Consider the following 14,991-nt stretch of genomic DNA (forward strand, 5'->3'; position numbering starts at 1 on the left):
TAGATTCCCCTGCCATGGTCTAAGACAACAAAACTTAATACAGCAATGAAGACAAGTGTGCATCTCAGTTTTTATCTTTGGAAAAGAATATTCGTCACAGCTTCACAATTTCATTTCAGGTCTGGTTTTTTAACATTAAAAACAAACATTTCTCAAATGGGAAGGTCACTCAGGATGAGATTATCATCCTCCCAGAGCAAAGCAGGAATATCATCAATCCTCCATTTGCAAAGATAGAGGATAAGTTACCAGTTGAGCAAAAACCAGACTCCAAAATCCATATATTTACTTTTTATTGAATTTGTTAATGACACATAGTTTTTGCACTGCCAAACCATGCCTGAGAATTCAAAGAAAGAAATGGTACAATGGACAGCCTCATCCACCCATCATACAGCATATTAAAACTTGATTCATGTGCACTTTGATAATTCCACATATTTTTTAAAAAGTTGTAACAAGGGTTGGGATTTTTAAGTCTCCTTGCAGGTCTTTAGATTTCTATGCCATTAAATAACTTTTCCCATATATTCATCTCAGTTCCTCAATAACATAACCCCCAAAAAAATTTTGCTGGAAAAAAATGCACTTTTCAGGGGATTTATGTGGCTCAAGGTCCAAGAGATTATTTGTTAAAAGATTTTTGTTTCCCATATGATGTCTTCAGATTAACCAAGAATCCTTTGTTTTTCAATCATCCAACCTCTCCTTGGCTGGCTCAGCTACTCACCCAAGCACATCAGAACATAGGCATCCTGCCTGCCACCTCAAGTAACTCCAACATTATTGCCCAGATACACTTTGCAGGTCCCATCAGGTGATTCTGTTCGCTTCCCAGGAGTGGGATTCCTGCATTGACACTTTTATCAAGTCTCAACTCCTAGAGGAAAATGCTCCCATAACAGGATAGTTTTACTCACCCATCTGCTTCACTCTTGCCAGTAGCAAGCCTGCAACTCCTACATTTGGCAAAGGGATTTTATTATAGAGAAACCCAGACTCTGCATCAAGTGGTCATATGCCACTTTGAAATATTTCTACCAAAGATACAAAACTAGGAAATTACCAGACTATCTCATTAGATGGAAAGACTTTTCAGTAATCCTGGGTAGCATCCTGGTGTCCATTTTCAGGACTAAAAATTACTGGATAGTTTAAGCTGTAATTATTAAAAACAGAAGTGCTACATCACCTGTCTTTCACCCCTGACTCTCCAAATGATCAACTTAAAGACATATCAGAAGGTTGATACCAAAGCTAGGCTGGGACAATCACTGAATCTACAGAATACCTAACACCTTAAATGTCTGGGCACAAGTGCATCTGGAATTCTTGTCAAAGATCATGCAAGATCTGTGAAACTTAAGTGTGTTTCAGGTTGAGGTTCTGCTCTTACTGCTTTGAATTTGTAAGGACAGGACAGTGACTCCCTTGGCCTGAGCAGAAACTAAACAAAGTCTTTCCACCAGTTTACTATACAATTTAGACCTGATTAGAGGAGGCTTTAGCAGCACCTGAAGTAGAGCCCCCTGCATTTACTGCCCTTTACATTAAAGGCCATTTGGTTCCACTCTAGGGATTGGCAAATTCATGAGACATTTCACAATTCCAATGCATACTTCAGGTTACTGAGCTAAGCAATATGCTCTGTAAAAGAACTATTCCAAGTGATAGCAAAAAAAAAAAAAAAAAATAAGCCTTAATATGGAACACAGAAAAAGCATTACCCAAATAAAAAATTACTAAAAGAAATAAGATTCTTCCCTCCTACCCCTTTCCCCACTTGGTGACCAAAGTTTGGTTGAATTTAATTTGTGGTTACCTCAGAATACAACTCAAAGTTTTAAATTATAAATCAGAGCCCTACAGATTTTCCAAGCACATCAGTTCTTTTGAGAGCTGCATGTTCTAGGAAGTCTAATCCAGCCACAGTCCACCTCAGAGTATTCCTTATAGATGGGGCACAGGACAGGTTAATTAAGGTCACTTAAATCTTCATCTTTTAAAGCAGATCAGAACCCAGATGGCTGACTTTCTGCAGGATTTCTGATAGGAATCCAGTAGAGCTGGTTTCAAGTTTCACATCGATACTTAATAGCTGTAACCTTCTTATCCAGAAGTTGTGATCCACATGAAGTCCACAATGAGTGCAGCAAATCTGAGGTAGTCAACCCTTACGAAGGCTCAGTATCTGAACATAAAAAGATTTTGATATGACCACTGGCTACAGGTTTTGATTTTTTTTTTTTTTGTACTCGCAGAGTAATTATGAAAGAACACTGCTGAATCTAGTTCGAACATTAATATAACTATGAACCGCCCCCCTAAATCCAATACACATAAAGAGCAGTTGTAACACTTAAACTTCCATAGTGCAACATGGTCAGTCATGTATACCAAGTGGTCTGCATCGGCTGTAGATCCAGCAGAGATCAGATGATGGATGGCTGTCCGTGGCGGTTAGCTGTGGTTTAGTTACCTTAGAAGGGTTAGCAAACACCATTCCTTAATTGTACTGTGTGTGGCTGCTTTTCTGATTCTCAAGCACAGCATACTGGTTGTCTAGCTGAAGTTTAAGGGCCTGGTTTTTTGAAAACTCATCCCTACCTCTAGTTTTGTGTCTTACTACTTCAAAGCTCTTCTCCATTTCTTTATCCCTAAGGGAAAAGAAATGTAATCAGTAAATATTTCTTCTTCACTAGGTTGTTCTGAAAATATTCTTTCTTGAATTAAAATAAAAAAGCCACCCCTTGGAAAAATCTTGAGGAAGGGATAGGAGGGGGAAACTGGCATGTAAAATCCTTATCAAAACCATTTTTAAGGCTTCAATTGAACAGAAAATATAGAATACTGTACTGAAGCGCTATGGTCATATTTTCTGTGGTTGCAATTCTACCAAATACTATTAACTGAAATCCTATTCTGGGACCAACTTCAAGACAACTGCAAAGTTAAAAAGCTGTCTAATGACATGGTGAATCCTTCTAAGACTCACTTCTACTCTTAGGAAAAAGACAATACATCTCTTTTTTTATATGTAAGTAAGGGCTTCTCATTCAAGTAAATTTCTACTCATTATTCAAAGACCTCTCTGCACTTCTACTTTATGGGAATGGATCAGATAAAGATGCATGTGGTGAATCAGTGCCTCGTGTGTAGGACAGAGCAAGTCAGAGGTTTAAATTCAAGTCAGTTGTGCCCTCAAAGAGGCAAAAAGACTAGGATTTAATTAAAAAGCCACCCCCCACAAATTCCATACTATGTCATTTACACTTCTTATTTACATAAAGAAAAAAATAATGTCCCTATATAAGATGTGGATGTGCCATATGTGGTCATTTAACTCCAGGTAGCATTCATTTTAAGTACTTGCTGAAATAAGATTATTTTTAGTATTAGGTATATAAATGTCAGCATCTTTCATCTATTCACATTAACTGGGAATACAATAAAATATTGCTGATTTCTCTAGTCTATAATATAAGGAATGTTGAAGCAGCAATAATGTACCCAATACTTACTATGAATTCTAACTAGGTAAGACTTGTCATGGCTACAGAATGACATAACCCAGGGAAAAGAGGAACTTGCAGAAGATGTCTGTCTTTGGTGCTCTTTCCCCTCAGCCCTTCCAGGGTTCTTCCTCTCCTCCCCAATTCCTGGGCATATAAGACCTACCTTAATTCTTAATTACCTCTCAGCTGCAGCCTGGGCTTTACTGCAACCCTCAAGGTGGGTTTTCAAATACCAAACACCCCATTTTCTGGCCAAGGCAAAAGGTTTTAAAACAAAATATTGAGAATACTTACTTCCGGCTTTCTACATGCTTGGCAGTGGACTGCAGGGATGGGAACTGCGTATCACTATAGATTTCTGGTGGTCCTTGTGGTGCTTTCCTTGTTGTGGTCAACCTGGCTCCAGGAGGCCTATACACGCCACTAGTCATTGTCGGTTCTGGGGTTTCTGTAACTGACATTTCACAACAGTTTAGAGAAACCACTCAAGTGCCTAGCATTTTAACAAGCTACTCCTGAATTCTTGATCATTTAACAATTATGGGAAAAAAAAAACAATATTTATTTACATTAAAGGTCTCTGAACAACAGAAAGAAAGAAAATTATCTGAGATATTCCCCTTCTGAGAACTCATTCTTCAGACTGAGTAAAATGGGAAAAGGAAAAAAAAAAGATGGGTAGTCAGCTGTCAAAAACTGAAAAACAAACAAAAAAACCAAAAACCTTAAACATGTCTGGCAAGCTATAGGATCACTATAGGGTTACTGTAAGACTTAAGCTGCCTACGGCCTTAACTTCCAAGTTCCTTTATTGAGGATATGAACGTGTTTAGATCAGACACAAATCTCTCTCTCCTAGCAACGGAAAGAAGACCCTACTCACTCACTGCAAATATGCACTTAGTTGAAAGCTCACTGCCTATTAAAATTATAGACAACACAGCTTTATGAAAATGAAATATTAAGATTACCAACTACTGGAGCAGGAGGTGCTTGTACCGGAGCAGTTTTATTCCAAGGGCCTGAAGACTTTTCTACACCACCACCACCACCTCCACCTTCTTCCCAATTATCACTTGGATCTTCTCTCTTTTCAACTTCATCTTCTTCCTTTTCACTATCGGAAAATAAATATGTGAATTCAATTACAGAAACAAGTTTTTTGTTTGGGTCCTGGGGGACAGGCCTCATGAGGGATACGGAAAAAAATTAAGCACCTGAGCAGTCCAATTTTCAGGTGGAAAATCTGTCAGTCCAAATCCTTAGTTCTATCAATACTGATCTGTGATTCTGGAGAAGGCACTTAACCCTCTTCCAGCCCAAATGCCAAGCTCTTTTTTTTTTTTTTTTTTTTAAAGGGAAAGGAAGAAATAGGGGATTTTATTTTATGCATTGGGGCCTCAACTTAACTTCAAGTGAAAGAATTCATCACTGGAAAAAAGTCCATAAAACCACTGACAGTCTCCATTTCCCTTTTTGCAAACTTCATACACTCAAGAACATCTAGAAATATTTAACATACTGACACATCAACTTATAACAATCTACGTTGATTACTTATAGGAGTCCCTACTGAGGGAGGGAAGAAAGGTCAATCTAACTGGACATGTAGAGAAAAATAATCAAAAGTATAATTACTAGATTTTTTTCAGATTAATTCAGATCAAATGAATTGTTTTTAAAAGTTGTCTAATTTCATTTGCTAATCCTTTAGTACATGTAACAAAATACTCTCAAGATTAATTCACATTCCAACAGAGGAAAACAAGTTAGTGTTTAGCATCAGTCTCTACTATCCAGACACAGGGAATACACAGAAGTGGTTCCTAATAACAGAGATGTGTCACCCATTTAAAGAAGAGAATAAAAGAACTCAGTCTTTGCTTACTAGTGATTATAAATGCAAAACACATTCTCAGTGGTGACATACCATTCTAAGATTCTATTTAATGCCTCTTTTCAATTTGTCTATTCTTGAAGTGTATCTCTCCAAGTGAATCTCTCCAAGGTCTCTTTGATGATGTCTCCTTGAGTTGGATTACTTATTACTGTGTCACGTAAACCTGAATGTGTTAACAAGTACATATATCTTGTCTATCTCACTGGCTTGACAGCACAAAGATACCTGCCAAGTCAAACTTCCCTTGCCCCTGCAGATGATGCATGTGGCACAGACACCACCTTTTCCCTGGATTATTTCCCATGACACTAGTGGTGTTCCCTAGGTCTTCAGCTTATCAGTCTCCACCACCAATCTACTATCCTTTCCTCTATTAAAAAAACATACTGTCCTTGGCCTTCCACTCTTTGAGATATTTTCTCTTTTTGATAGCTGATCCATAATTTTGGTCGTAACAATACATGACTCCTACCCTGACTGTGACCTTGAGAACATTAGGGCTTCTCTTGGTTTTTGCAAAATGACATCTAAGGGTGTTAGCCTTCTATGTCTATTAAAATAAGTTCTGGCTATATGACAAATTTCTTGAATTGCTAATGGTCTCCTTTAATGACACTGACACAATGGTACCATGCAACACTGCCCACCAACCAGAGGTAACTGCAGAGTTTAGAGGCCTAGGGTGGCAACAGGAAGGGGAAAGCGGAATGAACTTACCTTCAATCTGCATTTACAACAGCAAGGTTTTACTTAAGACTACGGTTTGAGAGGAAAAAAGGGTATAGAGTATGGCTAAGCCAGCCTTCAATTTTCCTTGTTGATAATGTAGTAGAATTCCATGCAGTCATTTAAAATAATGTGTTAGGCTTATACTAACATGGAAATAATCATTTCATATAAACAAGGTACTAAAACAAAATCTATCTACCTAATATAAATAGACATCTAGAATGATTGTTTAGCTAAATGTTAAAAAGTGGATACTAGAATGCATGACTTTATTTTCTTCATGCAGTTAGGAGCAGATTCTAAGGCCAAACTGCCTGTTCAATACATGCAGACTCTGCGATTTATCAGCCAGAAAGAGTAAGTACAGCACCTAACTTCTGTATGCCTCCGTCTCCTCATGTGTAAAATGGGGATAAGAATCCCATTATGAAGACTGGCTGACATAAAGCACTCAGAACAGTGCCTGGCACACAGTAAGTGCTGTCAGCACTTGCTATTACATGCTTTTTTAATATTTGAGTTTTCATAAAAGCATCACATTTCTTTAACAGGAAAAATATATAGCATTTGGAAAAAGCAAAAACTCAACAAGAAAATGTTCTTTTAAATCGGATACCAAGCAGTATGACCTTCTTCCTAAAGCTTTTAAGCAGAATGAATAGTTAAGAGTATGAATGTCATAATTTATCCACGAGTCTAACAGTGGTACTCAAATGTCAAAACTGTTTCAAAAGAAGTTTTTTTTAAAAAGTTACCCACTTCTGAAGCCACACCTATGTAAATTACACTATAATGTAATTTGGGCTATGAATAAAAGCACAGGTGTTATTCACTTAGCTATAATGACTAAGTAGTTAGTAATGTCCTAGCGACCCAATCTATGCCAGATGGGGAGATAAGAGGCTCATAAAGATTTAAGTGACTTCATGACACTTTTACACTCTAATATCCCCCCAAACCATGACAGCTTTCATTTGGTCAATTACATTTTGAAATGGTTTTTCAGCAATGCACTGAATCACAATTGTTCACATATATATAACTTTAAAATAGCGATTTCCTTAAATTATTTTAATATTTGGTGATTAATAATTTAAACTCCAAAATTATCAGCTTGTAATAAACTGAAAGCCAAAAAAAAAATGTGAACACTGATTATCCCTTGAATATTTCTTTATGCTGCTTTACTTTTCAAATGTTCTAAAACCCAAAAACATTGTTTTCCTAATCTGCAAAAAAAGAAAAATTCCAATATAGTATGATAGAATGCTGAAAGTCTTCATCAATTTTTTCTCTCAGAGACAAGTGACAGAAATGAATTTTTTTAAAAAACCCATAAATCCTAAATACCTCCAGAGTATAAACTACACTAGAAAATAAGTGATCTATTTTAATTAGAGGGATTTTATACTGATAACAGGCACAAGACAACTTAGTATTTTGGCTTCATAAGATTCTGAAATATTAGCTAAACTAAACACTGGAAATTATCTAATTGAGATACTTCATTCAACAGAGGGAAATAAGGCCTAGAGATGCTAAGAGCCTTGCTGAAATGCTACAGTACCAACAGCAGAACAGAAATAATTTAAATATCATATTACTCTTTCATACATAGGTATTTCAGAAAATGTCAAACCTCCAAATGCCAAAGAACAAAAAACATGTTACAAAGAATTATTTCCACAGAAGACAACTAGGCTAGAATTTAACGTTTAACCCAATATACAGTATCTCATCAGCTAAATTTGATGCTTTGAAAACTACAATGCCACTATAAATTCATTATCACAACTCAAAAGTATACTGTCTTAAATATGCTTTAGTCTATATGGTGCTATTGGTGGGGTACAAGGAATGATAATGCTAGAAAAAGGAGTATTTACTTAGTAACTCTATACTATGCCAGGCAGTGTTATACCCACTTTACAAAGCTAAACCTCGAAATAACAAAGACGAGAAGACCCATTGTACATATGCTGCTGCTGCTAAGTTGCTTCAGTTGTGTCTGACTCTGTGCGACCCCACAGACAGTAGCCCACCAGGTTCCCCCGTCCCTGGGCTTCTCCAGGCAAGAACACTGGAGTGGGTTGCCATTTCCTTCTCCAATGCATGAAAGTGCAAGTGAAGTCCCTCAGTTGTGTCTGACCCTCAGCGACCCCATGGACTTCAGCATTCCAGGCTCCTCCGTCCATGGGATTTTCCAAGCAAGAGTACTGGAGTGGGGTGATTGTACATATGAGGAAACTCATATTCAGATACTTAAAGGACCTTCCCCAGGGCTACAAGGTAGCAAAGTCTAGTCAGTGGGACTCCAGAGCCCATATTCTTTCAGGCTGCCTCTCACTTCATTTTATTCTCTTTATAGCTCTAAAATATGATACAAAAATTTTCTGTATTTTCAGATTTGAGAAGCTCACTTTTTTGAAATAAGACTGATCAGGATCACCCATGCTACAGCAGTATATTTATAAAAAACATAATATTCTTACCTCCATGTCTCAAGGGACATTACAGAATTTAAGCATCCTATCTCCCCTCTCCCAACACTAAAGCAACTAACACAAAATCCAGACTTGACTGCACTTTTGCCAGTAATAAGGGGCAACTCCACTAGTTTTATGCAACCACTGCCATGACAGTAAACTGGGGAGAAAGAAACCGCCTGACAAGTAATGCCTGGCAGCATGTCATTGTACCCATCCAAGGACTCTTTCTCGGCCCCTTCATGGCACACCTAAGCGTCTCTCTCCTGGGCTCCATCCACAGCCTCTACAAATCACTGAAACGACCCACAGGGGTTCAGCTGAGCATGAGTAGTTGTTTGTTTTTTTTTTTACAACTCCAAGACCTAACAATCAATGTTCAGACGTCAAATATTTTCTACAATGAATCCAGATTGGATGCTGAAGTAATTTCCTCTCTTCAAAGGACAACTTAACTAGTTCTACCTAACCAGTTTAAGTCTAGCTGTCCAAAGATTTCTAGACAACCACTGGGCTCACGTTAGTGAAACACGACAAATGCTCACCATTTAGTAGCAAGTAGTAAATGAAATCTTTCTCCCTCAAATCCATTTTAAAGATGGGAAAGGCCTACAGGTCCTACTATCAACCAATAATCTAAGCTTAAGCACCAGGCTCTTTCTTTTATCATCTCAATGGCTTCTCTCTCAGAACCTGTCTGTAAACAATGATGCAATCCTGAATAAGATTTATTAACTTAGACACAAAACTTGACACGTGACCTCCTACTACTCCTGGTACTTAAATCTTGAGCTAGTTGGTAAATGTGAGCTAGAATGTTAACACAGTATGTTTGCCGCTGTTGAAAACTTCCCCTCTTTCAACTGCGCTTAACTTCAACACAGGTTGAGCATGCTAACTTACTACGACTAGTGCCGAGAACTTTTAAGACTGTATGCAGCTAACTAGAGAAAGCAAATGTGGCAAAAAATGATTGGTAGATCTCAGCCAAAAGTATAAGGGTACTTATTCTACTATTCTTGCAACTTTTCTGTGGTTTGTAATTTTTCAACACAAAACCTTAGGAGGAAAAACATTAAGACTATAGAGAATTTCAAGATATTTTAAGTCAATTTCTAAAGTTTCATTTTCTCTTGTCCCATATTGAAAGGCTGCCTCTCTCATGGATAGAAAAGATGACAAATTAAAGGCATAACCACCCCACTCCAATATCCGAGAAGAGAGATATTTAATTTCTCTCTCCTTCCAAGGGCTTCAGCCCAAAAGGTAAGATCAAGACATAGACAACAATCATGCAAGAACTCCAGCAACTCTGAGGATTTTTGTTTGTATGATTATACTACTGCCAACCTGAAATGGCATGTTGTCCTATTAAGTCCATGGTGAACTGACTCACCAGCATGCATGTGTGCTCAGTCACATTCAACTCTTTGCGACCCCATGGATTGTAGCCTGTCAGGCTCCTCTGGCCATAGGATTCTTCAGGCAAGAATACTGGAATGGGTCCTTCTCCAGGGGATCTTCCTGATAGAGACTGACCCAACATCTCCTGTGTTGGCAGGCGGATTCTTAACCACTGAGCAATCTGGAAAACCCACTGACTCACCAGCCTAGGGCTTTAGTCATAATATGTCTCCACGACTCCTTCAAATATTGGAATTATAAAGCAGATGCTTCATGGCTAAACAGCGAAATTCCCAAGAGTAAATCACTCTACTTTACCCACTAAATAGAGAAGTTGATTAACATGAACCAAGCAGATATATTATGAACATCTTCTTCAAAATCCTCACAACAAATCTGAGCAGTCATCTCAATTCTGCAGATGAGAACATTCACAAGTAAAGTAACTCGCCCTAGGTCACACATAAGCAGCAGGGCTACAATGCAGACCTAGGTCTGTCTTTCCCTAAGTCCGTGTTTTTGCTATATTATCAACTACATCCTATCTGTGCGAGTAACCTACTTTCCATTCTATTGAACCAATGTGTCTTTCCCTGGGGATTTCCACTCCTACTGGAATGGGTTGCCATTTCCTTCTCCAGGTGATCTTCCCCACCCACTGAATCTGCATCTCCTGCATGGGCAGGAGGATTCTTTACTACTGAGCCATCTGAGAAGCACCAAATCCAGTCTAAAGTTAAAACTTTCAGTCATTATTATGAAACCTCTAACAGCTTCTCACTCTCAAGCCTTTCCTGGAAACTTACATTCCCTTCTATTGATTTATGGAGGCAACAGAGACAGACCCCAGACTCCATCATGACTAAGGAGCTACAAAACAGCTTCCTTCAGGAAGAAGGTATGTTTTTCAATGTTAGCAGGTAAGAGAAAGACCTCTGCATGGCCACTAAGTGGTCATGACTAGATGCTAAAAATGTAAAATGCAGTATAAAAGCTGCTCTATTTTGGGTCAAGCAAACCTCAATGCTCACACTAACTGAGATTTAATTACGCCTCTGGCAAAAGTGAAGAATAAAAGTGATTTAAGTCATGTTCCACCACCTCAGGAGTAGCTAAAAATGAAGAAAAATAACCCTGAATGGATATGGGATATACAGTCAATGACAAAAATAGATGGTAGTTTAAATATCCTGTATAACAAAATCAACTTCTAGCATTCAATGAACTTGAAACCTCTTCCCTCAGAAAGCACTGCTCTTGCTCAGTAATCGAGTCTTTGAGAACATACAGTACATGGGCTGGCAATCAGGAAAGGCAGAGCAAGAGCCTACTCTACCACAGAACACAGGAACCCAACACCCAGGCAGTTCCACTACCACAAATAACTGTTAACAACTCCACATCCCTCCTCCCGATTTTTAAAAGCCAAGCCCCAGGAGAAAGAAAATGTATTATTTTCTAAACTACACCTCTTCAAAAACATCTAACACATGAAGGAAGCCAAGAAGTGGTTGGGAATAAACCTCCAGTCTTATCACCTCTACTTCACACCACCAGGAAGGTATTTCAAATGTAGAGAAACTATTCCCTAAGTTTCCCACTATCAATCAGGTTTCACTTTGCAACAACGTGAAAGCACCTAGGACATGAATGCCTAGCTGTGTTAAGTATTCAACAAATGTCATAAACATTAGCCCTGCTTTTTTAACAAGTTATTTAACATTATAAACATTACCATCTAGTGAGTCCTTCATTGGAAGGACTGATGCTGAAACTCCAATACCGTGGCCACCTGATGTGAAGAACTGACTCACTGAAAAAGACCCTGATACTGGGAAAGATTAAAGGCAGGAGGAGAAGGGGACAACAGAGGATGTGATGTCTGGATGGCATCACTGACCTGATGGACATGAGTTTGAGCAAGCTCCAGGAGTTGGTGATGGACAGGGAAGCCTGCAGTCCATGGGGTCGCAAAGTCAGACACGACTGAGCGACTGAATTTAACTGAGTGAGGTCAAAGAACAGTATTCTGTTAAGGAAAAGTTATTTCCTCCACTGTGCCAGGTGGTCACGAGTAAATATAAATCACAAACTTCAATCTGGAAGGCAGTGCATCAGGATCACTTCTTTTTTTGGCTACACCTCATGGTATGCAGGACTAGTTCCCCAACCAGTAGAAGAACTTAGGCCCCTAGTAGTGAGAGCACTGAGGTAATTCCCTAGGATCACTTATTTCTTGAAACTGGGAATAAACGGTTTCTAATCTAAGCCAATGGATTTTTCTACTTCATGAAACTTTCAAAAACATGACATTTATTTACATGAATCTAAAGTTCATGTGACTACCATAGACTGATAAACATGTTAATTTGATAAAACATGTTAATTTCAAATCTTCTAAATCAACCAATGTTAATTTTCAGGAATTACTGTTTTCTTAAAAAACTTTACGCTTAGACTATAATTCCATTTCTATAAATTCCTAGGGGAAATTAATCTATAGTGTTAGGACAGTGGTTATTTTGGGGGCAAAAACAATGACTACAAGAGATTAGGAGGGGTGCTTTCTTCTCTACCAGTAATGTTTCCTTTCTTGACTTCCGTGCTGATTACACAAGTTGAATAGGTAAAATCTGTATTTCCCTGTAACTATGCTTCAATTACAACCACCCATGTTATCTTTTGGGACAAAAGCTAAGTTCAACCCACCAATATTAAAAGCAAAAATTTTGAAAGCACAAAATCCATTTTAGCTGTCTCAAAAAGGACTAACCAAGATTTGAAGTAGGCAAGCACTCACAGGATTTTAGAACTGGCAGCTAATTTGACTGGCATATAAAAGGGCTGCCATCACAGAGGAGGAACAGACATAATCCATTAGTCGTAATAAGCATACCTAAAGCACAAGAGTACTGTGATGCTGTTTTGGGACAAAAAACCTCCCAAACATACAGTATTTATCCTGTGGGTGACATAAACGTTATCTGTAACCAAACCATACCTTATTTGCATTGCTTGAACTCTTAGGCCGCTGTAATCAACCTCTTTTTGCTCAAATTCTTTCCACTCATCTTCCTCCTGTAAAACAAGTACCCGGTAGTCAATTAAAGCTATTTTTAAAACACAACTAAAACAACTATCATACTATTAAAAAGGGATCAAGTGGCTGGAACCTAAAGTGTGGACTTGTTTTCTGGCCAAAGCCCTTGCTCAATCCCAAGGCCACTAGGCTTGAGGACAAACGTGACTAAACTTTGTTACTTCCACCCAGTTCCTTCACGAGACTTGTTCCTTTAAAAGCAACCAGGAAACGTCGGATTAAGTCAATAGTAAGCCCACAACTAAACGTCTACCTCAATCTTGTATGAGACTTTTCTTTTACAGGTTTCCAGACCAAGTAGAGCCAATTAGATCTGCCACAAATGTGACTGTTAGAAAATTCAGCTCACACTACTGGGCTGAAATCAGAACGCTAAATTACTCAGAGTAGACGTCACCCGATAGATGCACTTCCGACCCGGGCCGAGTCCCCGGGAGGGTGCCGCCGCCTGCCTGCGTGCTGGCCCGAGCCAGGCGACGAGGGTCGGGAGCTGGGCCGCTGTGGTCCGGCGGGGAACGCGAGGCGGCCCGCCGTGGGAAGCCCGCGTCACGTGGCAGCCTCCGCGCCCGTCAGCCCGCCGGCCGGCCCCGGCCGCTTCCCCAGGCAGGCAGGCGGGGGCGGGCACATGGGCGCAAGCGCGCGGCCCGGGCCCTAACTCCCCGGCCCCTCACCTTTGTCACAACCTTGGTGGCGGCCCCAGGGCCAGTGGCCCCTACGCCCGCGGTCCCGCTATCGCCCGGCCGGGTCCCCGCGCCCGCCCCACCGCCCGCCGCGCCCGTGGCTCCGCTGCTCCCGCCAGCGCCTCCCGCCGCGCTCGCTGCGCTCGCCGCCCGGTTGCTCCGCTCCTTCTTCTTCTTTTTATCTCTCTTGGCGAAGAAGTTGTCTAGGCTCCGCTCCTCCGTCTCAGCCATGGCCGCGGCCTCCTTGGCCCGGATGGGTGGGGCCGGCGGCGGGCCAGGCCCGCCGGGGCTCCGAGCTCGGGGTCGAGGCCGGCTCGGCGCTCAAGCTCCCGGGCGCGACGACGCCTCAGTCCCGCGGGGTCGCTGAGGCGTGTGCAGCGGGGCGACCGGCCCCCCCCCCGCCTGCTGGCGGACGGTGGTACGGTCCTCCTAGGGGCTCGCGTGCCGCCGCCGCCGCCCGAGCCCGCCCGGGCTGCAGCTCCTGCCGCGATCGCAGTGCAGGATCCCGCCCGCTCCACAGCTGGAGGGAAAAAGGAACGCGCGGGCCAGAGGCTCCGGCGAGAGTGGTGGGTTAGCGGCGGCGCGTGCAGAAGGAAGACGCGAGCACGCAGGCCGGGAGAGGAGGGGATAGGGAGTGGGGAGGGGAGGGAAGGGGAGGAGGGAGGGCGGGCCACCAGAAAAGAGAGGCAGCGCCCGCGCCTGCGTACTTAGCTCCGCCCGCCACTGTGGGAGCGTGGAGGGGAGGGCGGTGAGAGGAGACGGAGGCGCGGCTGGCAAGGGAGCCAATCAGGTGCCAGGACGAAGTGCTTAGGCGACAATCCCTGCCTCAGACGGGGCGGGGCTGTGGCTTGGGGGCGGGGAAAGGGTGTATGCTAAATAAGTGACGTACATGATGGCTCTTGCCTCCTGATTGGTCGAGGGTTTAGCCTTGAGGGCGGGCATTTAGAGGGCTTGTTGGTGACTTGGCTAAAGAGGTCCGGTCGAAGGGGTGGGTAGGTCCGTTCTAGGCGCATGCGTAGGGTACACGTGTGTCTGCTAGTCCGCCGCAAACTGTGGCCTTGTAGTGGTTTGAACTTTAGTGAGACTGAGAGGCCCTGTGCTAAGCTAGCTATATAAAGAACGTATCGTCTGCTCCGCTGGCCTCTGTATTTTCACCCTCTCTGGTCTGGCAACTGTT

General features: G+C 41.4%; 1 protein-coding gene across 9 annotated transcripts; it reads right to left on the reverse strand.

Annotated features, from left to right (window-relative positions):
- Positions 1-276: 276 nt before the first annotated feature.
- On the reverse strand, positions 277-14,464 carry CDV3 (CDV3 homolog). Of its 9 annotated transcripts, none has more exons than XM_025291637.3 (6): positions 13,806-14,455; positions 13,036-13,112; positions 4,487-4,632; positions 3,810-3,969; positions 2,608-2,657; positions 277-2,191 (listed from the first exon to the last, which is right to left on the reverse strand). In XM_025291637.3, the coding sequence occupies exons 1-6, from the start codon at positions 14,043-14,045 to the stop codon at positions 2,175-2,177; spliced, it is 690 nt and encodes a 229-aa protein (XP_025147422.1). In that variant the 5' UTR covers positions 14,046-14,455; the 3' UTR covers positions 277-2,174. The 9 variants fall into 9 exon arrangements, with proteins under 9 accessions (XP_025147422.1, XP_025147430.1, XP_025147425.1 ...); XM_025291640.2 differs by lacking the exon at positions 277-2,191 and adding an exon at positions 2,290-2,479 and having other exon boundaries at positions 13,806-14,454; XM_025291645.3 differs by lacking the exon at positions 2,608-2,657 and having other exon boundaries at positions 13,806-14,451.
- Positions 14,465-14,991: the final 527 nt, after the last annotated feature.

The sequence above is a fragment of the Bubalus bubalis genome, chromosome 1 (assembly GCF_019923935.1).
Source record: "Bubalus bubalis isolate 160015118507 breed Murrah chromosome 1, NDDB_SH_1, whole genome shotgun sequence".
Classification (NCBI taxonomy): Eukaryota; Metazoa; Chordata; class Mammalia; order Artiodactyla; family Bovidae; genus Bubalus; species Bubalus bubalis.

Coding starts and splice junctions, on each gene's coding strand:
- CDV3 (XM_025291622.2), bottom strand. CDS start 14,045: ATGGCTGAGACGGAGGAGCGGAGCCTAGACAACTTCTTCGCCAAGAGA. Junction 4,633..13,035: donor GTTCAAGCAATGCAAATAAG/GTATGGTTTGGT, acceptor ATTTTCCGATAG/TGAAAAGGAAGAAGATGAAG. Junction 3,970..4,486: donor ACCTCCTGCTCCAGTAGTTG/GTAATCTTAATA, acceptor GTGAAATGTCAG/TTACAGAAACCCCAGAACCG.